Source organism: Colobus angolensis, unplaced genomic scaffold, assembly GCF_000951035.1.
Source record: "Colobus angolensis palliatus isolate OR3802 unplaced genomic scaffold, Cang.pa_1.0 Scaffold5, whole genome shotgun sequence".
Classification (NCBI taxonomy): domain Eukaryota; kingdom Metazoa; phylum Chordata; class Mammalia; order Primates; family Cercopithecidae; genus Colobus; species Colobus angolensis.
Genome location: NW_012118487.1, coordinates 4,924,963 through 4,947,823, shown reverse-complemented (window position 1 = coordinate 4,947,823; position 22,861 = coordinate 4,924,963). Strand labels below are relative to the sequence as shown.

The window sequence follows — 22,861 nt, the reverse complement described above, 5'->3', positions numbered from 1 at the left end:
CAAAGCAAAAAACATCATGAAGAAAATTATTATACCAGAATAATGACAGTGGTTAACTCTGCGTGATGAGATTACAGAGTGACTTAATAACTTTATTTTTTTACACGTTTTACATTTTCTGCAATGACAATGTACTAGTGTTATATGTTATAATCAGAGGAAAAGCTTCATAAAAAGATGTTGATACTGGAAGATAAAAAAAAATTACAACTCTCATAGTGTCTTGATAAGGTGTTTAAAGTTAGCCTGTGAGATAGAGAATCACGTGTCTGAGAAATGTTATTTGGGGAATGAATGGGAAAAACATGTGACTACATAAATAGCTACTATTTTTTAACCAAAAAAAGGTTTGGTACGTTTTCTGTTTGTTAGAAATGATTTTAGGTTTTTATTGTTCAGTGGTTTATTTTTGCAAGAAAACGAAAACTAATCAACAGTCTTAGAATTTCAGCGGTATTACCCCAAAAAACTATAGCTAACTTTAACCTTATATGTAAAGAGTAAAAATGAAATAACCTTCAAAGTTTCTTTTACCTTTCCCTCTCCCTGTCTCTCAATTGGAACTAGTTAAAGAAAGCTTTTAAGAGAGCTTAAAAAATTTTTCTTACACATCTGAATTCTTTTTAAAGAGCTAACCTGATATAACATTTGAAGTCATGTGGTAACTTGTGCTCTTTTCAGTAATTCTAGGAATTGAAAAACTTTGTTTTTCAAAGGAGAGTCAATTATATGTATTATTAAACTGGTTTTGTACTGTGGACTAAGAAATTTGTATCTGTCAACAGTACAAATTTACTGAATAGGAAAAACAGTTTCCTTTTACATACATGGCTGTGTCAGAAGCAAGCTAATTTACTTACCAAAGTAGATTCCTCTTAGTGAAAGTTTTTGAATATTTAAAACATTTAAATGTGACATTAGAAATAACCCCTTTTCAAATTCTTACCATATGTATGAAACCCAAGTCCTGTTAGATACCTGAGATGCTGAAATATTTCATTAATTTGGGGGTGGAGATATGGGGACCTGTTTTCTTGGTGATAGATGTATATAAACATGACTACTCTCTATATATGTAATGTTTTCTATATAAAGTATTATATATATGAAGAAATTCTAGCAATTGTCATGTGTATTTTATGCATGATTAGAGCAGCATGTAAAATTAAATGATGAATAAAGATGTAGAGTTCCACCATTGATAATTTTGTAGTAGTCAGTGCTGAAATTTACTTAGCATACAAATACTTTTGATTTCTTTTTGATGATTTTGTGTTTCACTTGAACAAATGTGAGTGGAAGATGGAGCGCTGCTTATTAATTCCCCTTCTCCCTCCTGCTACCCTTCTCTCCTGTTTTGCTTCCTCTTCCTCCCACACAGAAATATGTTCTGTGGACTGTGGCTCACACGGCGTTTGCATGGGGGGAACGTGTCGCTGTGAAGAAGGCTGGACGGGCCCAGCGTGTAATCAGAGAGCCTGCCATCCCCGCTGTGCCGAGCATGGAACCTGCAAGGATGGCAAGTGTGAATGCAGCCAGGGCTGGAATGGAGAGCACTGCACTATCGGTAGGCTCACTGCACGTCTGTGTCCATCTGTCCCCCTCCTCCCAGAGAAGAGCCCCCGTGGTCGGCTGTTTTCAACTGGGAAAAAGCCTGTTCTTTGCATTGTTTTTTACTTGTCTTTCTTAACACGAAGTTATTTTTTAAATATGGTTGTCATTTTAGGATGGCAATTCAGTTCTTTTTAGAACAGCTGTCACAAGTATGAGGTTTAAACTTTTATTCATTGGTTTTGGGGATGGCCACATAAATGGACTCACATAAAACAGACTTAATGATTTGTTTATAAGTGAAGTTTTATCAAATCTTGCTTCTTGATGTTCCATATTGTCATTGCATTTCTTAATAGCAGATTTTCCACTTTAGAAAAAAATGCTTTAAATTTTTTTCAAGTATATGGCCTTATTGGCTGCTGTAGTTTCCAGAATTATACTTGCCCATATCTTGAGTCTCTACAAAAGAGGTTTGACTTTTTATGACTTCGTTTTGTGGTATCATGAGAAATAAAGTAGAATAAAATGCACAAATCTCGCTGCTTTTAAACAAACCTATATGGTTAACACTTTTTCATATGTGATGACATTTGTGAACATCTATAGGTTAAATAAAACCATCAGATAGATGTTTCAGATCAAAACGCTAGTACATAAACAATATTTAGCATAGATACAAAAGTATCCAAAATATATATATCATATTTTCAGGATACTCAGTGTCATTGCTTTTACCATTTGTCACTAAAATTAAAATGTCTAATTTTAAAAATACAACAAAAGTATGTAATAAATTTCTACATCACTTCAGTGAAAGTATACAATATTAGTTATAAATGGCACAGTCCTACCAAAATTTCAGAATTGGTGGTATAGTATTTCTCCACATTGTTTTACATTCCTAGGGTGAAAGTTGATAAATCTCTTGTGGGGAGTGTCAGTATCTTTTAAAGATTTCTTCTTCTGATATATCTGTAAGTATTATGTACTTCGCTTTTTTGCTTTTTTGGGTAGCCAGGAACTTTGTCATGGGAAAATTGAAATCACAAACGTCTTATAAATTGTCACAAGTGTGTCGTTACAAACTTCATGGAAGATTTTTTCTAGTCTTATTGCCATCCTTGACATCTGTTTCAAGGGTCTCCCTACAACCCCACGCTGGTGATCTTCAAGAAGAACTCAGAACCCAGAGGTAGTTGTATCATGGCTGTAACGTGTCACAACCAGAAAGAAAAAAAGACCTATCCCGTAGAGTCTGCAGAAATCCATGCACAGCCTTCCCACCTTCCTTCTCTCCCACTGGGAGAGGTCACATGTAGCATGCTCCTTTTCCCAGCAGCGAAATGAATCCACAACGTGTGCAGTATTTCTGCCCAGGGAAGCCTGTTCGAGACTTAGAGCAAACTTGTCCAGCCTGTGGCCTGTGGGCCGTATGCAGCCCAGGACAGCTTTGAATGAGGCCCAACACAAATTCATAAACCTTCTTAAAACAGAGACTTTTTTTGCAATTTTTTAGCTCATCAGCTATTGTTAGTGTTAATGTATGTTATGTGTGGTCCAAGACGATTTTTATTCTTCCATGGTGGCCCAGGGAAGCCTAAAGATTGGACTTCCCTGACTTAGAGTCTAAGGTTTTTACTGGGGCTGTTCTAGGAGGTATCCTCTGTCTGCCACAACCACCAAAATCCCAACTCTCCTAAGAAGAGTGGGTGTGGACAAAATAACCTTATCAGTGTAGGGGACATCCATATTTCCAGATGCCAGCCAAGGGACAGCCCGCCAAAATCCTGCGAATCACACCCGCTGTTAGCTCTTAATTGCACAGCATCCTTGGAGCTTCGCTTGTTGAGTTGGAGCTTCCTGCCTACAGCTGGGGAAACATGTATAGTTTCTGCTGAAATCAACAACAGGTACCCACAGTCATAGCGCTTGCACAGGGCTCGTACCCACTGATGTGGCTTTCCCCTCCCAAAGAGAGGCCTTCTGGGGCAGTGGCGGAGGTTGTTCATGTGAACTACATTAAGGCAGAAAAAAATTGATGAGCAGGATTTGTGTATCCTTTTGTGGCCATACAAGGGACAGTGCAATACCTCTATAACCAAACAGCTCCATGTCCCAGGTGCCAGAATGCCTATATACCAGAGGCAGGGCTCATTCTTTGTGACCCCACCACCCGATACCCAATCAGAAGAAGTGAATTGAGTCTCGCTGAGGGAGAAAAGTTATGGTCTGACTGTATGTATCTTAGGAAGTACAGCAAACTCGTGTGTATAGCTTTGAAAACCAGGAAGTGTACCAAAAAGTTATCCATAGGCAGATTTCACTTACCAACCAATAGTTATTCACCAGATCATTTTAGTGTTGTTCTCAGTGGCCTTGGTATTATTACACGGATAACAGTTTCCTGTAGATGAGCTGTTCTTGAACAAATTCCTAGTTGTTTAGGAACAAACAGGATTTTTGTTAGCAGTGGGTCTTTGTATTACAATTTAATAAACCCTGCAATAGTTCTTCACAATTCCATTTTCTATTATTTTCATTTATTCTGTTGCTTTTATACTCCATATGAGTAGCAGTGTGGGAAATAAGGGACCTTCATTTAAAAATAAATCTTAGATGTGAACCTTTTAAAAGATGCAGAGCACCTTTGAAACATTTTCTGCTCTTTTATACTAATAAGATGAGTTATTTCCAATTTTGGCATACAAAGATCCAATTGCCTTTCCCCTGTTTCCTTACTACCTGTGTATATGCCCACCATAGTTTCCTGGTTGGGGGGTTGGGGCCCTAAGTGGCCCTAAGGGGCCATTTGTGAGCCACAGATTAAACACGCAGGAAACTGGCGTGTTTTCTCACTTGGGATGGTTACTGTTGTTGCATTTCCTCTCCATTTCAACTCTTATGTATCTGGCTGAAAGAAGCTGCCACTTGATGAAAGAATGCTCATAAATCAGCAAGATTGTTTTCTTTCTCCATATTATGTGCCATCTCATTGAATACCAAACAGGGAGGTTAATTGAAAGAGAAATGGAGGAGAAAGTAAACAGAAGCAAACAAAAGTTCCCACTAGAAAGCAAAGGACATTCTTCATTAGTCATCTTACTGTCTTCATAAACTCTGTCCATGCTTTCATAAAACCATTGGCATTTTGACAGTAAAACAGGTTATGAATGTGAAGTGTTCACTGAACGCCCTATCTACCTGAAAGGATTCCGTTCTGATATTTTTGTTAGAGTATTCGTATTTTCCTCTCATTATGAATCGTGTGTTCAGCAAATTAGGCATATTCGTCTGCAGGTTCATCGTCCCAAGTCCTCCTTTTTTGGGTTTCCCTTTGATGAGTGATGCATGCAGATGGAAAATGAAACAAGGAGAAATCTACTTTTAGCAATATTGTGATTAAAATAGATATTCTCCTTTCCTCCCCGTAAGGCATTCATGATTATAAGACCCTTTAATAAATAAAGAGAAAGAGAAGTTACATAATTAAACCACAGCAAATAAGCACCAGTACTTACTGCTAAAATGATTTAATAGTAATAGCACTGATACAGATGCTCCACTATAGAAATACTCTCTTTTATATGTGACCATTCCATATAAGCTTCAAAGGATTCTATTCACGTGCTGCCATTGTTTTTCATAAGGTAGGAAAGATGAAAAATATTTAGAGAATTCAGAGACAAGTTAAAAATATATTAAATGTAATGAAATGTTTTTTAAATAATAGTTGACATAATAAGAATATTATCTGGCTATCTCTATGGAAAACTTAAACAGTTCTGTAATGTGAGAGTTGAGGTAGGTCAGAGAAATTGGGCTTCTTCTTGCTTAGAAAAAGAGGGAAAATCTCCTATGGGTATGACCTGTAGATGCAGTTGGTTGGCCATAGATGCAGTGTAAATGCAGTGGTAGGCTCTGCTGAACAGATAGTTATAGGCAGAATCAGTCACTTTTAAGTGTAATACGAAGTAAATTACCTGGGCAATGATAAATACTAAATACCAAATTTTGACAACTGCTAACCTATCACTTTCACAAGAGCTATTCTTTTTGGTATTTGTGGAAGAGATTTACCCCAGAAGTCATTCATTTGTATCCCAGAGAATTGGAGGCTGTAAATGAGATCGAGATCACAGCAGGGAAATGATTGAATAATGTATTTGATTCTTATCTACTATGGAGAATTGTTGTGAAGGGAAAGAAGGCTCAGCTCTCTTGTAGACAGGCAAGTTGTCTTCTGGAGGCTGATTGGCATTTTCCATTTATCCAGGAGACAGAAGTGGAGAATATGGGTTTATATTGTATAAATGTTTGTTAGATATAATGAAGAACCTCGGGTCAGAAAGCATATTTAAATCCTGGAACAAGCTACTCAAGAAATTTGGGAACCTCCCAAGTAATCATAGTATTGTTAAAGCTTAATACTGTGATTACTTAGGTGTGAAACACTGGAGGTTTTGTCAGTTCTTTTTGTTAGCTTAAGGAGTATTTTTAGAATGGGAGTTTTTTTTTTAACTTCTCTCCATCCATTATCCTAAAAGATCAAGTCTCTTGTGTAGCAGCCCTATTTGAAGGACCCCTCGAGGTCTCTTGCAGTTCTAAGATTTTTTCACTGTTGATAATTTCTGCTTTATTTGGAAGACTACTAGATTTAAACATGGGGTTCTCATTTTATCTCTATGTCATTTAACTTTTGTTTTTGCTTTTCCTGTGGCACTGAAGCATAGCAAGAAACCATCTTCACTTTTTCAGATCGCTTGGGGTTCGTTTTGTGGGATGCTCTACTTTGCATGCCTCGCTTAGTTTTTATTTGTTAATTAATTCATTTATTTGTCCAGTAAGCAATTATTGAACATCTCTTCTGTGATACTAAGAACGATTTCTTACAAAACTCCGGGTAACATAAATAAAGGCATGGGCTTTGACATTTTAAATGAAATGTTTATAAGTCAGTTTTACAATTTATTCACTGTAACTGGTGTTTTGTTTTGTTTTGTTTTTTGAGATGGAATCTCACTCTGTCACCCAGGCTGGAGTGCAATGGTGCGCTCTCGGCTCACTGCAAACTCCGCCTCCTGGGTTCAAGTGATTCTCCTGCCTCAGCCTCCCAAGTAGCTGGGGTTACAGGCGCCCACCACCACGCCCAGCTAATTTTTGTATTTTTTTGGTAGAGATGGGGTTTCACCATGTTGGCCAGTCTGGTCTCGAACTCCTGACCTCAGGTGATCCACCCACTTCGGCCTCTCAAAGTGCTGGGATTACAGGCATGAGCCACTGCGCCCGTCCTTGAACTTGTATCTTAACTGTTCTCAGACTCAGTTAGGTTTTTTCCCAAATGTAAAATGGCTGTAATAGTACATATATGAGATTTTGAAGCAGAATACAGTAATGTTTAAAAGCTTTGGGAACTGGAATTCTTTCCGTACCACTGAATGACCTTGGGCAAGTCATTTAACCTGTTTTATATGAAATGTGAGTATTATGTACTTCATGGGATTATTAGAATTAAATGGAATCCTAGAATGTAAAGCATTTAGCAAATAATGTTCAATAAATTCAAGTTTTAATTTTGTTATGAAGTATAAATGAGACAAAGTACAACCCAGAAAATGTTTTGGGTGCCAACATTCAAAAACAAGAACAACAGAACAAAACTCCTGTCCAGGAAATTTACTTTAAAGAGTTAATGACATTTCCATTTTATTATTATAAAATATAATCTAGTCTCATAATGGATATTGTTTAACAAGATATTTGTATGTTTGGGTTAATGGTTTGAGAGTTGGTTTTATTTTTTTTTCATTTTCATTTTTTTTTTTTTATTTTTGAGAAGGGTCTCACTCAGTTGCCCAGGCTGGACCACAGTGGTACAGGCATGGCTCACTGCAGTCTCTGCCTCCCCAGCCCAAGTGATCCTCCCACCTCAGCCTCCCGAATAGCTGGGACCATAGGAGTGTGCCACCACACCTGGCTAATTTTTTGTATTTTTGTAGAGAAGGGGTTTCTTCATGTTGCCCAGGCAGGCTGGTCTCACACTCCAGGACACAAGCAGTCCACCCGCCTCAGCCTCCCAAGGTGCTGGGATTATAAGCATGAGCCACCGCACCCAGCCGAGCACTGTTTTTTAAAATCATGATGATGAAAGAAAGGTGGAGGATATTGATGTATTTTTCTTCCAGTAATGTCTCAAGCACAGAGTTGTTTATTGAGCTACATTGATTTTCATGTACTTTTAGGCAATTCAAATGGAAATGTAGCCTAGGGGACATCCTAATTCCTTTCAACTACAAAAGACCAGCTATTTGTTTTTATTCTAATTCTCAGTACATTGGGAAACGAAATCATTAATGATCACAAAGACAGGCTTTGTTTGCTCAGACAAAACTTACACATGCAGTACTCAGCATCCTCTGTTAAACACCAGGGTTGCTCTTGGGCTTTGGGATGCTGAAGATTAGAAACTGAAAATGAAATGCACACAGCTGGGGAGGTATTTCGGAAACAATATGGGGTGGAAAGAGAGAAAGATCAAAACTTTCACTGATACAGACAAGCTCAGGCTTGGTGTTCTAATTCTTATCTCAGATAATGGTGAAAGAATAGTATTTTAATTGTTAAAAAGTAGGTGACAAATTTGAAAATAAAATGACCGCTCTGATAAATGCTTCACTTAAATTGCAAAACTCAGTATTCTTCAGCACTTTTGCAGTGTTTCCCAAATTGAGCATCATATCCAAAATAAAACAACATGTAATTCTAAAAATGTCTTTTTAGATTTTCAGTCGCATTTTGTTGATAATTTCCGTTAACAGTGGATATAGGACACTACATCATGCCCACAAATGGCTGTTCTGGGAGGCATTTGGCTTCACATCAGTCAGTGGTTGGTAGTGGTGACGAAAGGCAACCCTGCGCCAAACTACCAGCGTCCCTGACCTCGCCAGAGACAGGTTTACTGTGAAGCTGGTGAAGCATGAATGTCAGGGTTTCCTTTGCACTGGCCCCTCCTAAGATCCCACAAGGGGACACCGTGGGTTCAGGTGTCATATGTTAATATAAAACTTGCAAATCAGCTGACTTCTGACTCTTCACACTCCAACTTCCTTTTCACCACACTTTTCCTCGTGCAGGATGGCATTGGGGTGGCTGTGGGCATTGTGAGAATTCCGATAAGGAGAATTTGATCTGGGGGTACATTTAGTTTAGATTTAATGGGATATGCATATGAGGTGTGAAATCACCTCTCTCTCTGGTTGTTACTGCTAGCCACCTAGGAATCTTCCTACCTTCCACTGACTCACCTAGTGACACGAAAGTACAGGGTCAGGGAGTAATTAGATGAAGATACGACTTTGTCCTGTGGAGCTTTGCACCAGAAGCAAGTAGGTATTGGAAGAGAAATAAGGTTTGAAATGTATGGAAATAGAAGCTAGTCTGGAAAATTCCTCATGTCATCAGATACCTAAAATGCCTAATTAAAGCAGAAGTTTTCTCCTACCAGGCATGTACTTGATAATAGACTTTATATAAACATGCCATCGCTTTTCCTTTTAGATGAGTATTTCTCCTTTGAGTATTTATCAGAATTCCTGTATTTGAAGGGTATAACTCCGTAGCAGTACTGCAAATATTAAGTTCAACGGTGTGAAATCACATGTGTTACGCATCCCAGAGTATCACTGAATCGCATGAGTGCACCAGAAAGTCTTGTTTATGTGACGTGAAATACTGACATTGCAAAGTTAACATAAAACTCAAAATATTCTACTGTGCGGACATCACAATAAAATAGTTAATGAGTATTATCAACTCAGCATATTTAAGATCAGTTTATTACACAATGAAAAAAAAAGCCTTTCCAAACTTGACAATAATGGCACAAATTTACATGACATTACCAGTAACAAATTTTGAAGTCAATTGGACTACTACTGATAGTTTTCTCAATAATGAAAAGTAAACTATCGCACAGAATATAGACTGAATTATCTTTCTATACTCTCTATAGAAAATATTACAAAAATCATTGTCATATAAAGAGGCAATTAAAGAGTAATTATAGCCCAAAAATATAGGAAAAATGTTCATTAGAGCCATGGCAAGCACTGAATGAAAAAATGTATATGGGGCCAGGCACAGTTGCTCATGCCTGTAATCCCAGCACTTTGGGAGGCCAAGGCGGGTAGATCATGAGGTCAGGAGATCAGGACCATCCTGGCTAACGTGGTGAAACCCTATCTCTACTAAAACTACAAAAATTAGCTGGGCATGGTGGTGCATGCCTGTTATCCCAGCTGCTCAGGAGGCTGAGGCAGGAGAATAGCTTGAACCAGGGAGTCAGAGGTTGCAGTGAACTGAGATTGCCCCACTGCACTCCAACCTGGTGACAGAGCGAGACTCCATCTCAAAAAACAAAACAAACAAAAAAAAAAGCATATGGTTTCTCTGATATTTGTGGTATTAACTGAAAAATAATGTTTTGTTGTGGTTTTTCTCATTCTACATCCTTTTATACCAATTTCATATTTATATTTTGATATTGTTTTTCTTAAAGAGGGCCTCCCACATTAGTAAATTTCAGACCCATAACCCTGGATTTCCCCCTGGTTCCAGCTCTGTCACTTCATGTCTGCATGATCTTGGGAAATTACTTAAGCCTGCTGTGCCTCAGTTTCCTCATCTATAAAGTGGGAATGAAAATAATAACTACCTTGTAGAGTTCCTGAGGGTATTAAATGTGCCAGGTCATGTGGAAAAGCGCTTAGCACAGTGCCTGGCATGCAGTAAACACCCTATAGATGTTTCTTCTTGTTGCTGTTGCTAGTCTCTGGACTGAAATTCATAACAAACTGACTGTGACTAATTCCTCCCTGCTAAATCTTGTCTCTAGGCAGAGGAATTAGCCGAGGCTAATTCCAGAAAAACAGGAGTGCATGCTGGATACAAGGAGAACTAATCCCCTCTACTTCCTGACACATGAATAGTCTGGACGTAGATGCCTCGTGATCTGTCATTCACAGTGGAGAGTGGGTCACCAAGGAGGCAGCAGGCATGGAGTTGAGGGGGAGATTCTCCTAAACTGACTTGATTGGCCCTGGAAATCCAGGGGAAAGTCTCCTAAATTGACAGGCTGAAAAACCTCCTGTGAAGCTTGCAGAACGAGAACTTCTTGAGGTCCCTCCTGCTCTGCAAGTCCCAGTGATTCTCAATAATAAGAAATTTGATGGACAGACGGGACAGAGATCCCTGAGAGAGTCATAGAAAGCCCCCTTCAGAGCTCAGGAGTATCGCCCATGTTCTGAGAACCGAGCTGATGTAGGTGTCTGGTTCTTCCGTTGAGATAACAGTATCCTTTGGGGGCCTTTCAATACTGTTTTTCTCATTTTAGTCTAGTTTCTTCAGTTAACAGTTTTATATAGTCTTTAGCCTCTGTAATCCCCTCAGTCTTGTAATTTTTTTTTTTTTTTTTTTTTTTGAGACGGAGTCTCGCTCTGTCGCCTGGGCTGGAGTGCAGGGGCTGGGGTGCAGTGGCCGGATCTCAGCTCACTGCAAGCTCCGCCTCCCGGGTTTATACCATTCTCCTGCCTCAGTCTCCCGAGTAGCTGGGACTACAGGCGCCGCCACCTCGCCCGGCTAGTTTTTTGTATTTTTTAGTAGAGACGGGGTTTCACCGTGTTAGCCAGGATGGTCGCGATCTCCTGACCTCGTCATCCGCCCGTCTCAGCCTCCAAAGTGCTGGGATTACAGGCTTCAGCCACCGCGCCCGGCCTCAGTCTTGTAATTTTTAAAAGAAGAAGTCACTTAATCTCTTATCTACAAATGTATGCCTGGTTTCTGTGACCTTTCTAAAAGGTAGAGGCCCTGTTTGGTTTGGTTGTCAGTGTTCTCTACTGTTTCAATATTTTTTAAACTACTACAAAGATAAGGTTTATTCTGATGTTGCAATTTGTCTGTCCTTCAAATCATTCTTTCGTATTTGCTTTTCTTTACATATACCAATTTCATCAAAAAAAGGACATGGAGCTTGGGGTTCTGCTTCCTTGCAGCCAGCATTGAGAGCAATGGTAGAGCTGCACTTTGAGCCAAATTTGTCTTTGGCTCAGTGCTCCACAGCCTGTTGAGTGAGAGAGTAATCAACCAACAAAAACCAATTTAGTGACCTAAATTTGAAACTTTAGTAAGTTTCACTCTGTGTTTCTATCATAGTTTAGCCTTAAATACTGCATGCCAAGGTTTTATCAAATAATTCCATTTCTACTGTTACAGTCTGTATACTATAGAGCCTCAAAGGTGTTACTAATTTGGAGTCTTCTACCAACTTCTTGTGAAGTGTGTTACAAATGTAACCTTGTAGCGTCCCTCCTTCCTTATTTCCTTCACCTTCCTGGGCGAGTCATACTATATCTCCAAAAGTCCCGTTAGAATTACATCTACGACTCAGAGTACCGATTACATCCTCAAAGAAGTGGGTGAGACTCCGCACTGACTTCTACACCTGACTTGCTGCGTAACTGTCAGGAAAAGTCGTAGTCCCAAGGGCCATGTGGATACGTGATCTCCAGTCATGCTGGTGATTTATTTTCCACTAAATAATTTCCCAAGGCTTCGGTTTCTGTCCTTAACAGTGGGAGTAAGTGTAGGGATAAACAGCTCTCACTATTGACATCAGGCCTTGAGTTCCCTTTTTCTCCACCCTATCCTTCATGCCATAATTTATCCTCACAAAAAAGAGAGACAACAGCATACTCATCAGTAAAGCTGCGTGGTTTCTCAGCAGACGGCAGTACCAGTGCCACTAAGAGGTCAATTTCTAGGACAGATGTGTTGTTTTGGGAAACGTTAGGTTTGGTTTTTTTTTCCATACTTTAGAAAAGGAACATTTTTTAGGCCTTCTGAGACTCAATTCTGAATGTAAATAACTGCTTTGTGGGTGAATACATCTGGATTTAACATGTTTCCCACTGAAGTAATGGACACGTAGCCTATAAGGATGAGAATTTAGAGTTTCTTTCAAAGAAATACACTTCACATGCTTGTTTAGGGTCATACGATAAATGAATTCTATACTGTGGTGTTTGCTTGTGCAGGAATTTCTTTCCAGTCTACCTCCTGTGGTCTAACTTGAGTCCCAATAGCTCCTGACAAATTAAGCTTTCTCCTGCAGGGCCCACTGGAAGGCAGGCCCCCTGGCGTTAGAAGCAGCTGTTTCAGAAAGAATGGAGAGTTAAACCCGTTGTGATTTTTCTCGACTGGAACAATACATAAGAAACTGTGAGGATTTGTGTTGTTTTTTGATGAGTTAGATGTCATTGAAATCAGCCTGATTCCTTCCGGCGTGGCACACCCGATTCCTTCCTTTGCCCGTACCTTGCGTTTGTTTCCCACCGTGAACTTAGTGGTTTGCTAACTAGTTCTTTTAAGTCTCAAAATAGTTTACTGTGTAGTGGCTCTGTGTCTTAGGGAAACAACTTATAAATTATCATTGTTATCTCAAGGAAATTTTTGAATCCATTAATTTTAATTACAGTTATATGCCAGGCCAGAAACTTAAAATACGAATATATGCATGTATTCATGCCTGTGGTTTCCATTTTTCTTCCTGAAACCACATGTCCCATCTTAAACCAATATAGTTGTTTTTTAAAAAGTTTATTGAGAGACATGGTATCTGAATAAAAGTCAAGTAAGTTATATGTCAAATTTGTACTATACTATTTCATTAGAAACTTGACATTTTGTTCCTTTACTAATATACCAGAGTATCTTTTTTCCATTTGGAACACCTCATTAATTTGTATCTTTTAAAAACCATCTACGATCTTAATTTCCACCAAAGCCTAGTATATTGGAGGTTTTAAAGCTCAATTGACTGGATATACAATTTAACCAGAAATGAAGATGGAAAATGCTCCTTCTGCTTGCCAAGTTCATCAGAAGCCTTTTATTGAAAAGTTTAGATGCAAGGCATTTGAGAGTGAAACCAGGTGCAAAATAATGTGTTGTCAGCTATTTCACGATATCAACAAGGAAGAGAAAGATTATCTCAAGTTCCAGATTATAAGGATGCCACATTCTTCCCAAAAGTAAGCCAGGTAACTGGAGAGTGAAAGGCAGCTAGTGAGGTGTTTATGAGGATTTGAAGTAATTTTCCTTATATGCTGAGATCCTTATTACCTAGTGGAGTAAATGAAATGTTGGGGACTTTTCATTCAGTCTAATGTAAGGGTAGAGAAATTAAGCCCACAATTTTAAGAAGTATGATTATCCCTTCGCACATGGTATGTTGGTATCCTTTCAGTGGCAGAATTTATCTTTGCCATTTCTTGAATGTGACAAGTTGAAAATAGCCTCTTTTCATCTTAAAACAGTTCCTCTTCCACCTCCCTATTTTAAAGCGCAAGTTCGGTTATGGTGACTATCCATACAGAGGCACGGCCTTCCTGCAGCCTTCATATGTAACGTATTTGCAGATGAGGGTGCGACTGGAGCCAATTTTTGTCTGTTGCTCTTCATGATAAGTTCAGTGACCCTCTCTTTTTTGAGTGCCCCTTTAATGAAGCTGGAAACCAGCTGTCTGAAATATGACTATCATTTCTGGGATTTAACAGGCATGTGCCTTGGATAAATTAAGGAGCAGTCAAAGGAGGTCCATCAATGTGAATACTTTGCCAGCTGCTTTTCCATTAAGCTCTGTTGGTTGAATGAAATTAGTAAATAATTATGTTGGTGGGGAATCTACTATATCTAAATGTGATATAATGTCTTCCTTTAACAACAGAGCTTAATTTTTCTTATATACTAAATTAGTTTTTAGGGTAGTCTACATTGCAAATTGGTCAATTTGCATCAAAACTGTGCCTAGTTGTTCTGATTTGTCAACACCTCTTTTTAGAAAAGTCTTTAACTTTAAGCATGGGTGGGTAAAGCCATCTGCCTGTGGAGCTCGCCTGCAGCTCCATCTCTTAGCTCACCAGACAGGTTACAGCTGCTTCATTGTTATGATGCTGAATGATTACCATTCTGTCCAAAATTAGTATTTACATGTGTGTCCATAGAAAGCATGTGGCTACACAGAAGCAATCTAATTGTGAATTAATGACGTAAGGTGTGCATTCATTAGTCCTCACCTGAACAATAAGGTGTTAAATAATACTTTTCACATACAGTCCAACTCTTGACTTTTTTTTTTTTTTTTTTTTTGAGACAAGAGTCTTGCTCTGTCGCCCAGGCTGGAGTGCAGTGGCACGATCTCGGCTCACTGCAACCTCTGCCTCTGGGTTCAAGCAATTCTCCTGCCTTAGCCTCCCGAGTAGCTGGGACTACAGGTGCCCACCACCAGACCTGGCTAATTTTTTTGTATTTTTAATTGAGACGGGGTTTCGCCATGTTAGCCAGGATGGTCTCTAGCTCCTGACCTCGTGATCCGCCAACCTCAGCCTCCCAATGTGCTGGGATTACAGACATGAGCCAGTGCGCCCGGCCCTGACTCTTGACCTTTTTTTTTTTTTTTTTTTGAGACAGAGTCTCGCTCTGTGGCCCAGGCTGGAGTGCAGTGGCGCAATCTCGGCTCACTGCAAGCTCTGCCTCCCGGGTTTACGCCATTCTCCTGCCTCAGCCTCCCGAGTAGCTGGGACTACAGGCGCCCACCATCTCGCCCGGCTAGTTTTTTGTATTTTTTAGTAGAGACGGGGTTTCACGGTGTTAGCCAGGATGGTCTCGATCTCCTGACCTCGTGATCCACCCGTCTCGGCCTCCCAAAGTGCTGGGATTACAGGCTTGAGCCACCGCGCCCGGCCCTCTTGACTTTTAGTCCCCGGTAGTGATTGTTATGTATGTGAGTAATCCACTGCAATACATTGGTATAGATAAGGAAAAAATCACCATATAGCTGCCATAAAATGCAGAGAGGAAACTAGGTGGTCATTTCACTTACTCTAACTCTGTCCTGCCCCTAAAAGTGTTGTCCTCTGAATTGTGACCACTGTAGGAACAAACCACATAGTGAAAGTCTAGATGTGCAGTTCTGACTACGTGTTCGTGCGCCAGCCACAGCTACTGGAAGGGATTGTCTCAGCCAGGGGTGGGCTTCCTCCTGTGTTTAAGAATGGTGACACATAAACTTATGCCATTCTGCTATGAAAAGTTAGCAATATATATCCTGTCTGCCCAGTGTATTTCATAATGAGAAAGCTTTAGCAAATTCACAATGTAAGGATAGGGATATGCATGTAAAATATGATATTCGAATGTCTTAGTTTCCAAATAGTTATTGTAAATACATGGCTTGTATTTCTGAATTTGTGAGTGGAGTATATGAATATTTGTGTGAGTACCTGCACTTTTTAAGAAAATACTAATTTATCTTGCTCAAATAAAATTACTAGTGAGGGAGCAGAAAATATATAAGGGCAAATTGTGATGTGTTCTTTATTCCAAAAAGCTGAACTCCATGTTGACCAGGAATTGTGCATCTCACCAGCAGAGGGTTCATGAGAGACAAGGAAGAAGAAAACTTCCTGACTCCAAAATGGAGTTGTCCCTACTCTGGGGACAAGCCAGTTCATATAAAGAAAGTTCTCAGCAAAAGGAGGACAGCTTAGGGAGGCAGAGTACAGGGGCCTATCCTGCTGCTATGGGGCAGAAGGGACCCTGGGGCTTATGAAACCAAATCGTTGCCAATCGCACGTTTCTTTCCTGAAAGTCAGACTTTTTCTTCTTCATAGTCGCTTAAAAAATACCAGTTGCCTCATGAGTGTGTCCTTTTTAAACTATCCCTATTAATAAGATGAATCGATAATATTTAATATTTATTGAGCATTTACTGTTTGCTAAGGCACAATGCAAACTGTTCTACATTAATTATGTTATTTAATTCTCAGCTAGAAACGAGTAAAATCGCCATTGAAGAAACTGAGGTTCCGAAAGGTTATGTAACTTTTCTGCAGATGCACAGCTAGTAAGCAACAAAATCAGACTTCAGACCCGTGTGAGCAATTTCCAAGCCCACACTCTTTTTTTTTTTTTTTTTCCTTGAGACGGAGTCTTGCTCTGTCACCCAGGCTGGAGTGCAGTGGTGGGATCTCGGCTCACTGCAAGCTCCGCCTGCCAGGTTTAAGCCATTCTCCTGCCTCAGCCTCCCGAGTAGCTGGGACTACAGGTGCCCGCCACCACACCTGGCTAATTTTTTGTATTTTTAGTAGAGATGGGGTTTCACCTTGTTAGCCAGGATGGTCTCAATCTCCTGACCTCGTGATCTGCCCACCTCGACCTCCCAAAGTGCTGGGATTACAGCCGTGAGCCACCGCGCCCAGCCCAAGCCTACGCTCTTAAGCCCTAGATAGACTGTCCTGCCTCCTGAATTATTTTTTAATTGTTCTTGTGTGTATGTGTATAGTGGAATAGATGAAAATTAATTTTTATGTAATGAAAATAAAGTAATATCTATGTCCCTGTTACAAAAGATTGAATTGTCATAGAAACAGATGCAAAAATAATAATGCCGGTGATGTCTTAATAAAGTACCACTTTTTTTTATCCAGGAAATTTTAAATGATAGCTGATAACAGAACTTGTAGTTTGCCAAAATAAAAAACAACAATTACAACAGTAAAAAATAGTTTGAGGAAAATCAGTTTATACTATGGAAGATTTAAGAACATTTGTGAGCTATTGAACCCTCTGCCCACCTCCTTCCAAAATTTAAATTAATGTCCCGTTTTTCTGCCATTGGAAATTAGTAGGCTGGAATCTGTGTAGACATTGGCCAATGGAAAACACTTACAGAAAGTGGGTAGATTATTTGTGTCACCAGTATGAGCTCATGACAAAAGGCTGAGAAAAGTGTATACAAGTGGTAAACATCCTTGCATACTCTCACCTACAAATAAAGAAAAATTACTTTCTATATAAATCACCTTTGAGAACAGCCATTTGTTTACTATTTTCATAAAATAAATTATAATGTATCCTAGGTAAGTTAAAAGGATTGTTCAGTCTTGTTTATTATTTTCCGGATATGGTCAAGAAAACTGACATTAGAAAGACCCATTATATTTTTCATACTTTAAAGTTTTAGTCTAGAAATTTTTCTTAAATATTAAATGTTGTGAATAGACAAAAGTGGCAATTATAGGCCAAAAATTATACCGATTGATGTTGCCCAAATCTGTAGATCATTGTTATGGCTTCCTGTGATTGGATTTGTTAACACTATCCAGACACCACTCTAATCATTGTTATAACCAACTTCATTTTTTCAAAACCTTAAATAGCCAAATATTCACCTAGTATAGTTGTATTATAGTTTTTTTAAGTCATGTTAAGAGCTGTCTCTGACTAGTTTCATTACCAAATCGGAATACTAAAATATACCTGATTTTTTTAATCTAGGAAATCCTAAAATGTGTTTTTTGCTTGTGTCATTCAATAAACTCACACAAGGAATAAAAAATAAAGGAGATGCATTACTAACGTGTATGTTTGTGGTTCAGTGAATGAAATCATCCCACATGCAAAGGCTACCACAAAACCCATCCATCACACAGCACACAAGGCATTCTTTGCATAGGCTGTGTACATCCCAACATCCATGAGCCAGCCGTCTGGACCTTGAGTGTTCCACTGTTACTTCCATTATGTGTATGTCGTCCATAGTCAGACATGAAATCCTAAATTGAAGGAAAATACCAAATTCTGTTCTACCAGTCATCTCTACAAAGCTCTGCAGCTTATAAAGGCGCTCTTTCAGCAGTGCTGACTTTATAAAATGTGATTTATCTCAAAGTACCTTTTCCATAGAATCTGGATTTTTCTGGGCTGACTTAAATCAGGAAAAAATATTGTTTCACTCGTTTGGAATGCCTTGGTATAAATACTGTTCCAAATTGAAGTACGATATTTTGCTTGAGAAGGTGCATGTAAGAGACAGTGTATTTATTCAGATAATTTTTACACCAAGTTTCCAAACTGTAAAAAGAATAAAAAGAATACAATATGCAAAGTTTCAAAAACAATTTATTTGAAGCAAATTTTTGAAAAAGTATTACCAATTGTAGGGGAGCAGATCCCTTTAAATCACGTGTGCGCACACACACAAACACACATACAAAAAACTTTTTTTTTTTTTTTTGCTGACACTACCTGACTTACTAGTTGGTAAAATGCAAATTAATTGACTTTCCTAAATAGGAAATAATTTTTTTGAGCTTGCCCATAATCTGATAATTCTGTGGCAAAAGAGAACATATTTTAAGGAGTCTTGAGTAAACTCTTAAGAAAATGCCATTGTTTTGTGGTGTTTAAACTTCTATCACTGTCATAATACTTTGTGATATGGTAATCAGTAATAAAACAGTGCAATGAACACCAATTAAGGAACACCAAATCAGTGGGTATGCAGCTTGCATGCTGATTTAAACAGTTGCTGATTGGAATAAGTGGATTTAATATGTACTTATTTGCAGACTGTAGCTTTTCTGTCATCCTGCAGGAATTGGTACTTGACTAATCTAAGAATGATACCTACTTACAACTTTAATGAGATACTAATGTGAGTCATTTTTTAAGTCCATGTTTGGAAGTACTATGAAATGCTCAGTGCTAACTAAAAATCTGCCCTCTACTCCAAGGACTTCACAGTAATTGTCATAGTGAAGAATATGTCTATGTTTTATGATGTACGCATCTGATGTCTACGCTGTACTGAGGATTCAAGCCAGTAGCCCGGTGAAAATATTAGACGGTACTATTTAATATGCTCCCCCCAAGCCCGTTGTTGACAGCAGAAACAATGTGAGTAGTTCATAGCCATACACATCAACAACTGCTTGTACACAGTGAAACAGATTTGACCTTCCTTTCTGAGCTACCTGATGTCTATATAACCAACTCGGTTTGCCTTTGTTACTTCTCTGTGTTTACGAGAGTCAGCCTGATGGTAAAAGGAAGCAAACTTGGAATTAATCTTATTCCGTGTCTCAGCCAGACAGGCACATAGACTCCTTAGACCTCATTTTTAAATGAGCGGCCTTCTTGGGAACTACTACTCAGCAGATATTTCTCGTCCAACATTTGTACATCCACTCAACTGCTTCTGGTCTTTGGGGCTTTTTGGTTTCTGTTTTTTTCAAACTTAACTTGTTTTTATTTTTTCTGGTTTTATCCCTAGTTCTACTCTCTTACCCACTGGTTTTCCAAACTTTGGATTTTTTAGAACAGATGACAGCATTAAAGCTTTCTTTAGTTTATATAAGGTACTCTCATTTATGAAACTATGTAATCATAGAAGTATTTTAAATTCATTCAGGTTTTTATCTTATTTCCTTTAACTGTCAGTGTTGGAACTAACGATTTCCACGTTGCTTAGTCTGATTTTTTTATTCCAGTAAATTCCTTGACCAATCTATAAACAGATGATGCTTCCAGTCCACCTTACACAGGTATACAGTTCTGGTTCTTCTGAGTTGTAACTGTAACATTTATTTAGAATATGGATTTTGGTGTCAGACTACCTGGTTGGAACTTTCTCTTTGCTACTGCTAGCACTTTGATCTTAGAAAAGTTATCTAATTTCTCGTGTCTCAGTTGCCTCATTTGTGAAATAGGGGAAGATAATAATGTACCTGTTACCCCACAGGGTGGTGAAAATTAAACCAGTTAATTCACATTAAATGCTTAGCAGTTTTCAGCACATAATAAATGGTAGTTATTGTGAATACTACTGTCCATAGTTAGAATACATGGGAGGGGAGAGGAACAGATGGGTGAAGGACAGGGGGAGGATGGTATAAAATGAGGTTTTACCCACTTTTGCTTCTTTCTCAAAAGATGGTCTCTATATTACTTGTAGAATTTCTTCAAAAGCTGTAAACACGTAGAGGATATACTAAGGCCACCAAAAGTACATTTGATCATTTTATATAACAGATGTTAAGACGCTGCTTTGACCAGGCACAGTGACTCATGCCTGTAATCCTGGCAGGTTAGGAGGCCGAGGCAGTCAGATCACTTTAGGTCAGGAGTTCAAGACCAGTCTGAGCAACATGGTGAAACCCCATCTCTACAAAAAATAGAAAAATTAGCCGGGTGTGGTTGGGGTGTGCCTGTAGTCTCAGCTACTTGGGAGGCTGAGGTGGGAGGATCACCCAAGCCCGGGAAGTTGAGGCTACAGTGAGCCAAGCTGTGATTGTGCCAGTGCATTCCAGCCTGGGTGATGGAGTGAAACCCGGTATCCAAAAACACAGAAAAAGAGCCTGCTGTGAGCCAGGCAGTGGGAATGCAGTGATTTACATGGCCTAGAATTTACACTTCTAATGAGGACAATTCACACATTAAGTCACCTATGCCTAGAAAGTTCATTAAAGTCTTGTATTTTCATGGCATCTGTTAGTAGAAGTGAATTCATCACAGCTAGTTCTTGATTGTTGTTTTCCTGTTACACGTACTCTGATGTGCATACTCTTAGACTTTATCCAAGAGAGGTGTTGGGGAAGGGGGAGGAAAAAGGAAGAATAAGGTAACAGAAGAGATGGAGGGGTGCCCAGAATGTTGATAGATAAGCAGATGAGGCAACGGCCTGAAGATAGAATTCCAAAAAGATGCCATTCCTTCCTGATCTAGATGGGAGGAATGAACCATACCACAATACTATATATGAGTAAGGCCCATCCTCAGAGGCCTGGAGAGTCCAGGTCCATCACTAAGGGGTGCAGAAAAGAGCAAATTATCTTGTGTCCTCCTCCACCCGTCTTTCCCGAAATACAAAGGGGAATTCTTAAAAGGGAGCACCTAGAGGGAGGATGTGTGAAAAGAATACAGCAGTAGTCATTTGCTTTGTTGATACTGAAAATTTATGGACTAAATATATAATATAAATATTTTCGATGCGCCACATTTTTCTTTCACATTCGAAACTTCCATGAGTCTTTGCCTACCTGTACCAGCCAGTAGACCAAGGACCCGCAGGTCACAGGCTTGAAACCTGAATGGTTGCTTCATTTGTTATGTTCCAGGGATGGCTGTGTATCCGAATGTGTTTTGAAAGACAGTTAAGGCCAAAACTTCGCCTTGGCATTTAAAGTAATCTATAGATCTGCCTTGTGCTTTCCTACAGAAGCCATGTAGAAGACGTGTAAAAGAAGGTGGAACTGCCTTGTGGCTTTGGAGAACGAAGTGTCTGGTTCTGAGCTCCTTTCATCAATTTTTTTCTACTGGGGGAAAAAAAACCAAAACAAAACCTTTCTTTTTTTCTAAATCTGCAGGAGACGGCATTGTGACAGAGTGGTTTAGAGCAAGCTCTGGGACCAGGCAGCCTCGGTCGCCAAGGCGTTACCTTGCCCAAGATAATCATTCCTCTCCTCTGTTTCCTCATCTGTATTTACTGTCTCAACTGTTACTACATCGCAGGGTGTGGCGAAGATGAAATGAGAGAATAATATAAGCACTTAGAACAGTATTTGGCACAAAGGAAGCCTTTATTATTACCTACTTTGCCTACAGTGTAATTACCTATTACCTACAGTGAGCAAGGCTAGCGGCAAAATGCTTCATGTGTGTCACCCTGGATCATTCTGAACCTGGTCAGAGCTAGGAGAGAGAGACCTGGGCCAGAGCCAGAAATTTAGGAATCATTAATACATCAGCCAGGTGTTCATAATCTGTACATTACAGAGCCAGGGCTCATGGCAGAGCTGAAATCAAAGGTGGCATGTTGTGTTTGTGAGCATATGTGAATTTTTCTGGGAAGAGAACCCAGAACTTTCACCAGTTTACTCAAAGATCTGAGACCCAGAAAAGATTAAGACTTGCCATCTCACAGGAAATATGGTACTACTCATGCCGTGTGTCCCACGTGGGTCTTCTTCCAAGATAAATAATCGAAACTCCAGGGAAAGTATTTTATGATTGCAGCATTTTACTAGAAAGTAGTGGAGATTTTTTTGTTTTTTGTAGTTTTCTTTTATTTTGAGACAGAGTCTCACTTTGTCACCCAGGCTGGAGTGCAGTGGTACAATCTCACCTCACTGCAACCTCTGCCTAAAGAGTTCAAGCAATTCTCCTGCCTCAGCCTCCCAAGTAGCTGGAACCACAGGCATGCACCACCACACCCCGCTAATTTTTGTGTTTTTAGTAGAGTTGGGGTTTCACCATGTTGGCCAGGCTGCTCTCGAACTCCTGACTTCAAGTGATCCTCCTGCCTTAGCCTCCCAAAGTGCAGAGATTACAAGCGTGACCTACCTTATCCAGCTCCAGAAAATAGTTTTGTAATGGACCCCCTTTTATACGTCCAGCACCCATTTTTATAAGA

At 39.3% G+C, this 22,861-nt stretch overlaps 1 protein-coding gene across 1 annotated transcript in view; it reads left to right on the top strand.

Moving 5' to 3' along the window:
* Positions 1 to 22,861, top strand: part of TENM3 (teneurin transmembrane protein 3) — a 662,376-nt gene that overhangs the window by 551,251 nt on the left and 88,264 nt on the right. The window contains exon 12 of the mRNA XM_011959575.1: positions 1,382 to 1,567. Coding sequence (XP_011814965.1) covers positions 1,382 to 1,567 — 186 coding nt within the window. The remainder of the gene's footprint in view (positions 1 to 1,381; positions 1,568 to 22,861) is intronic.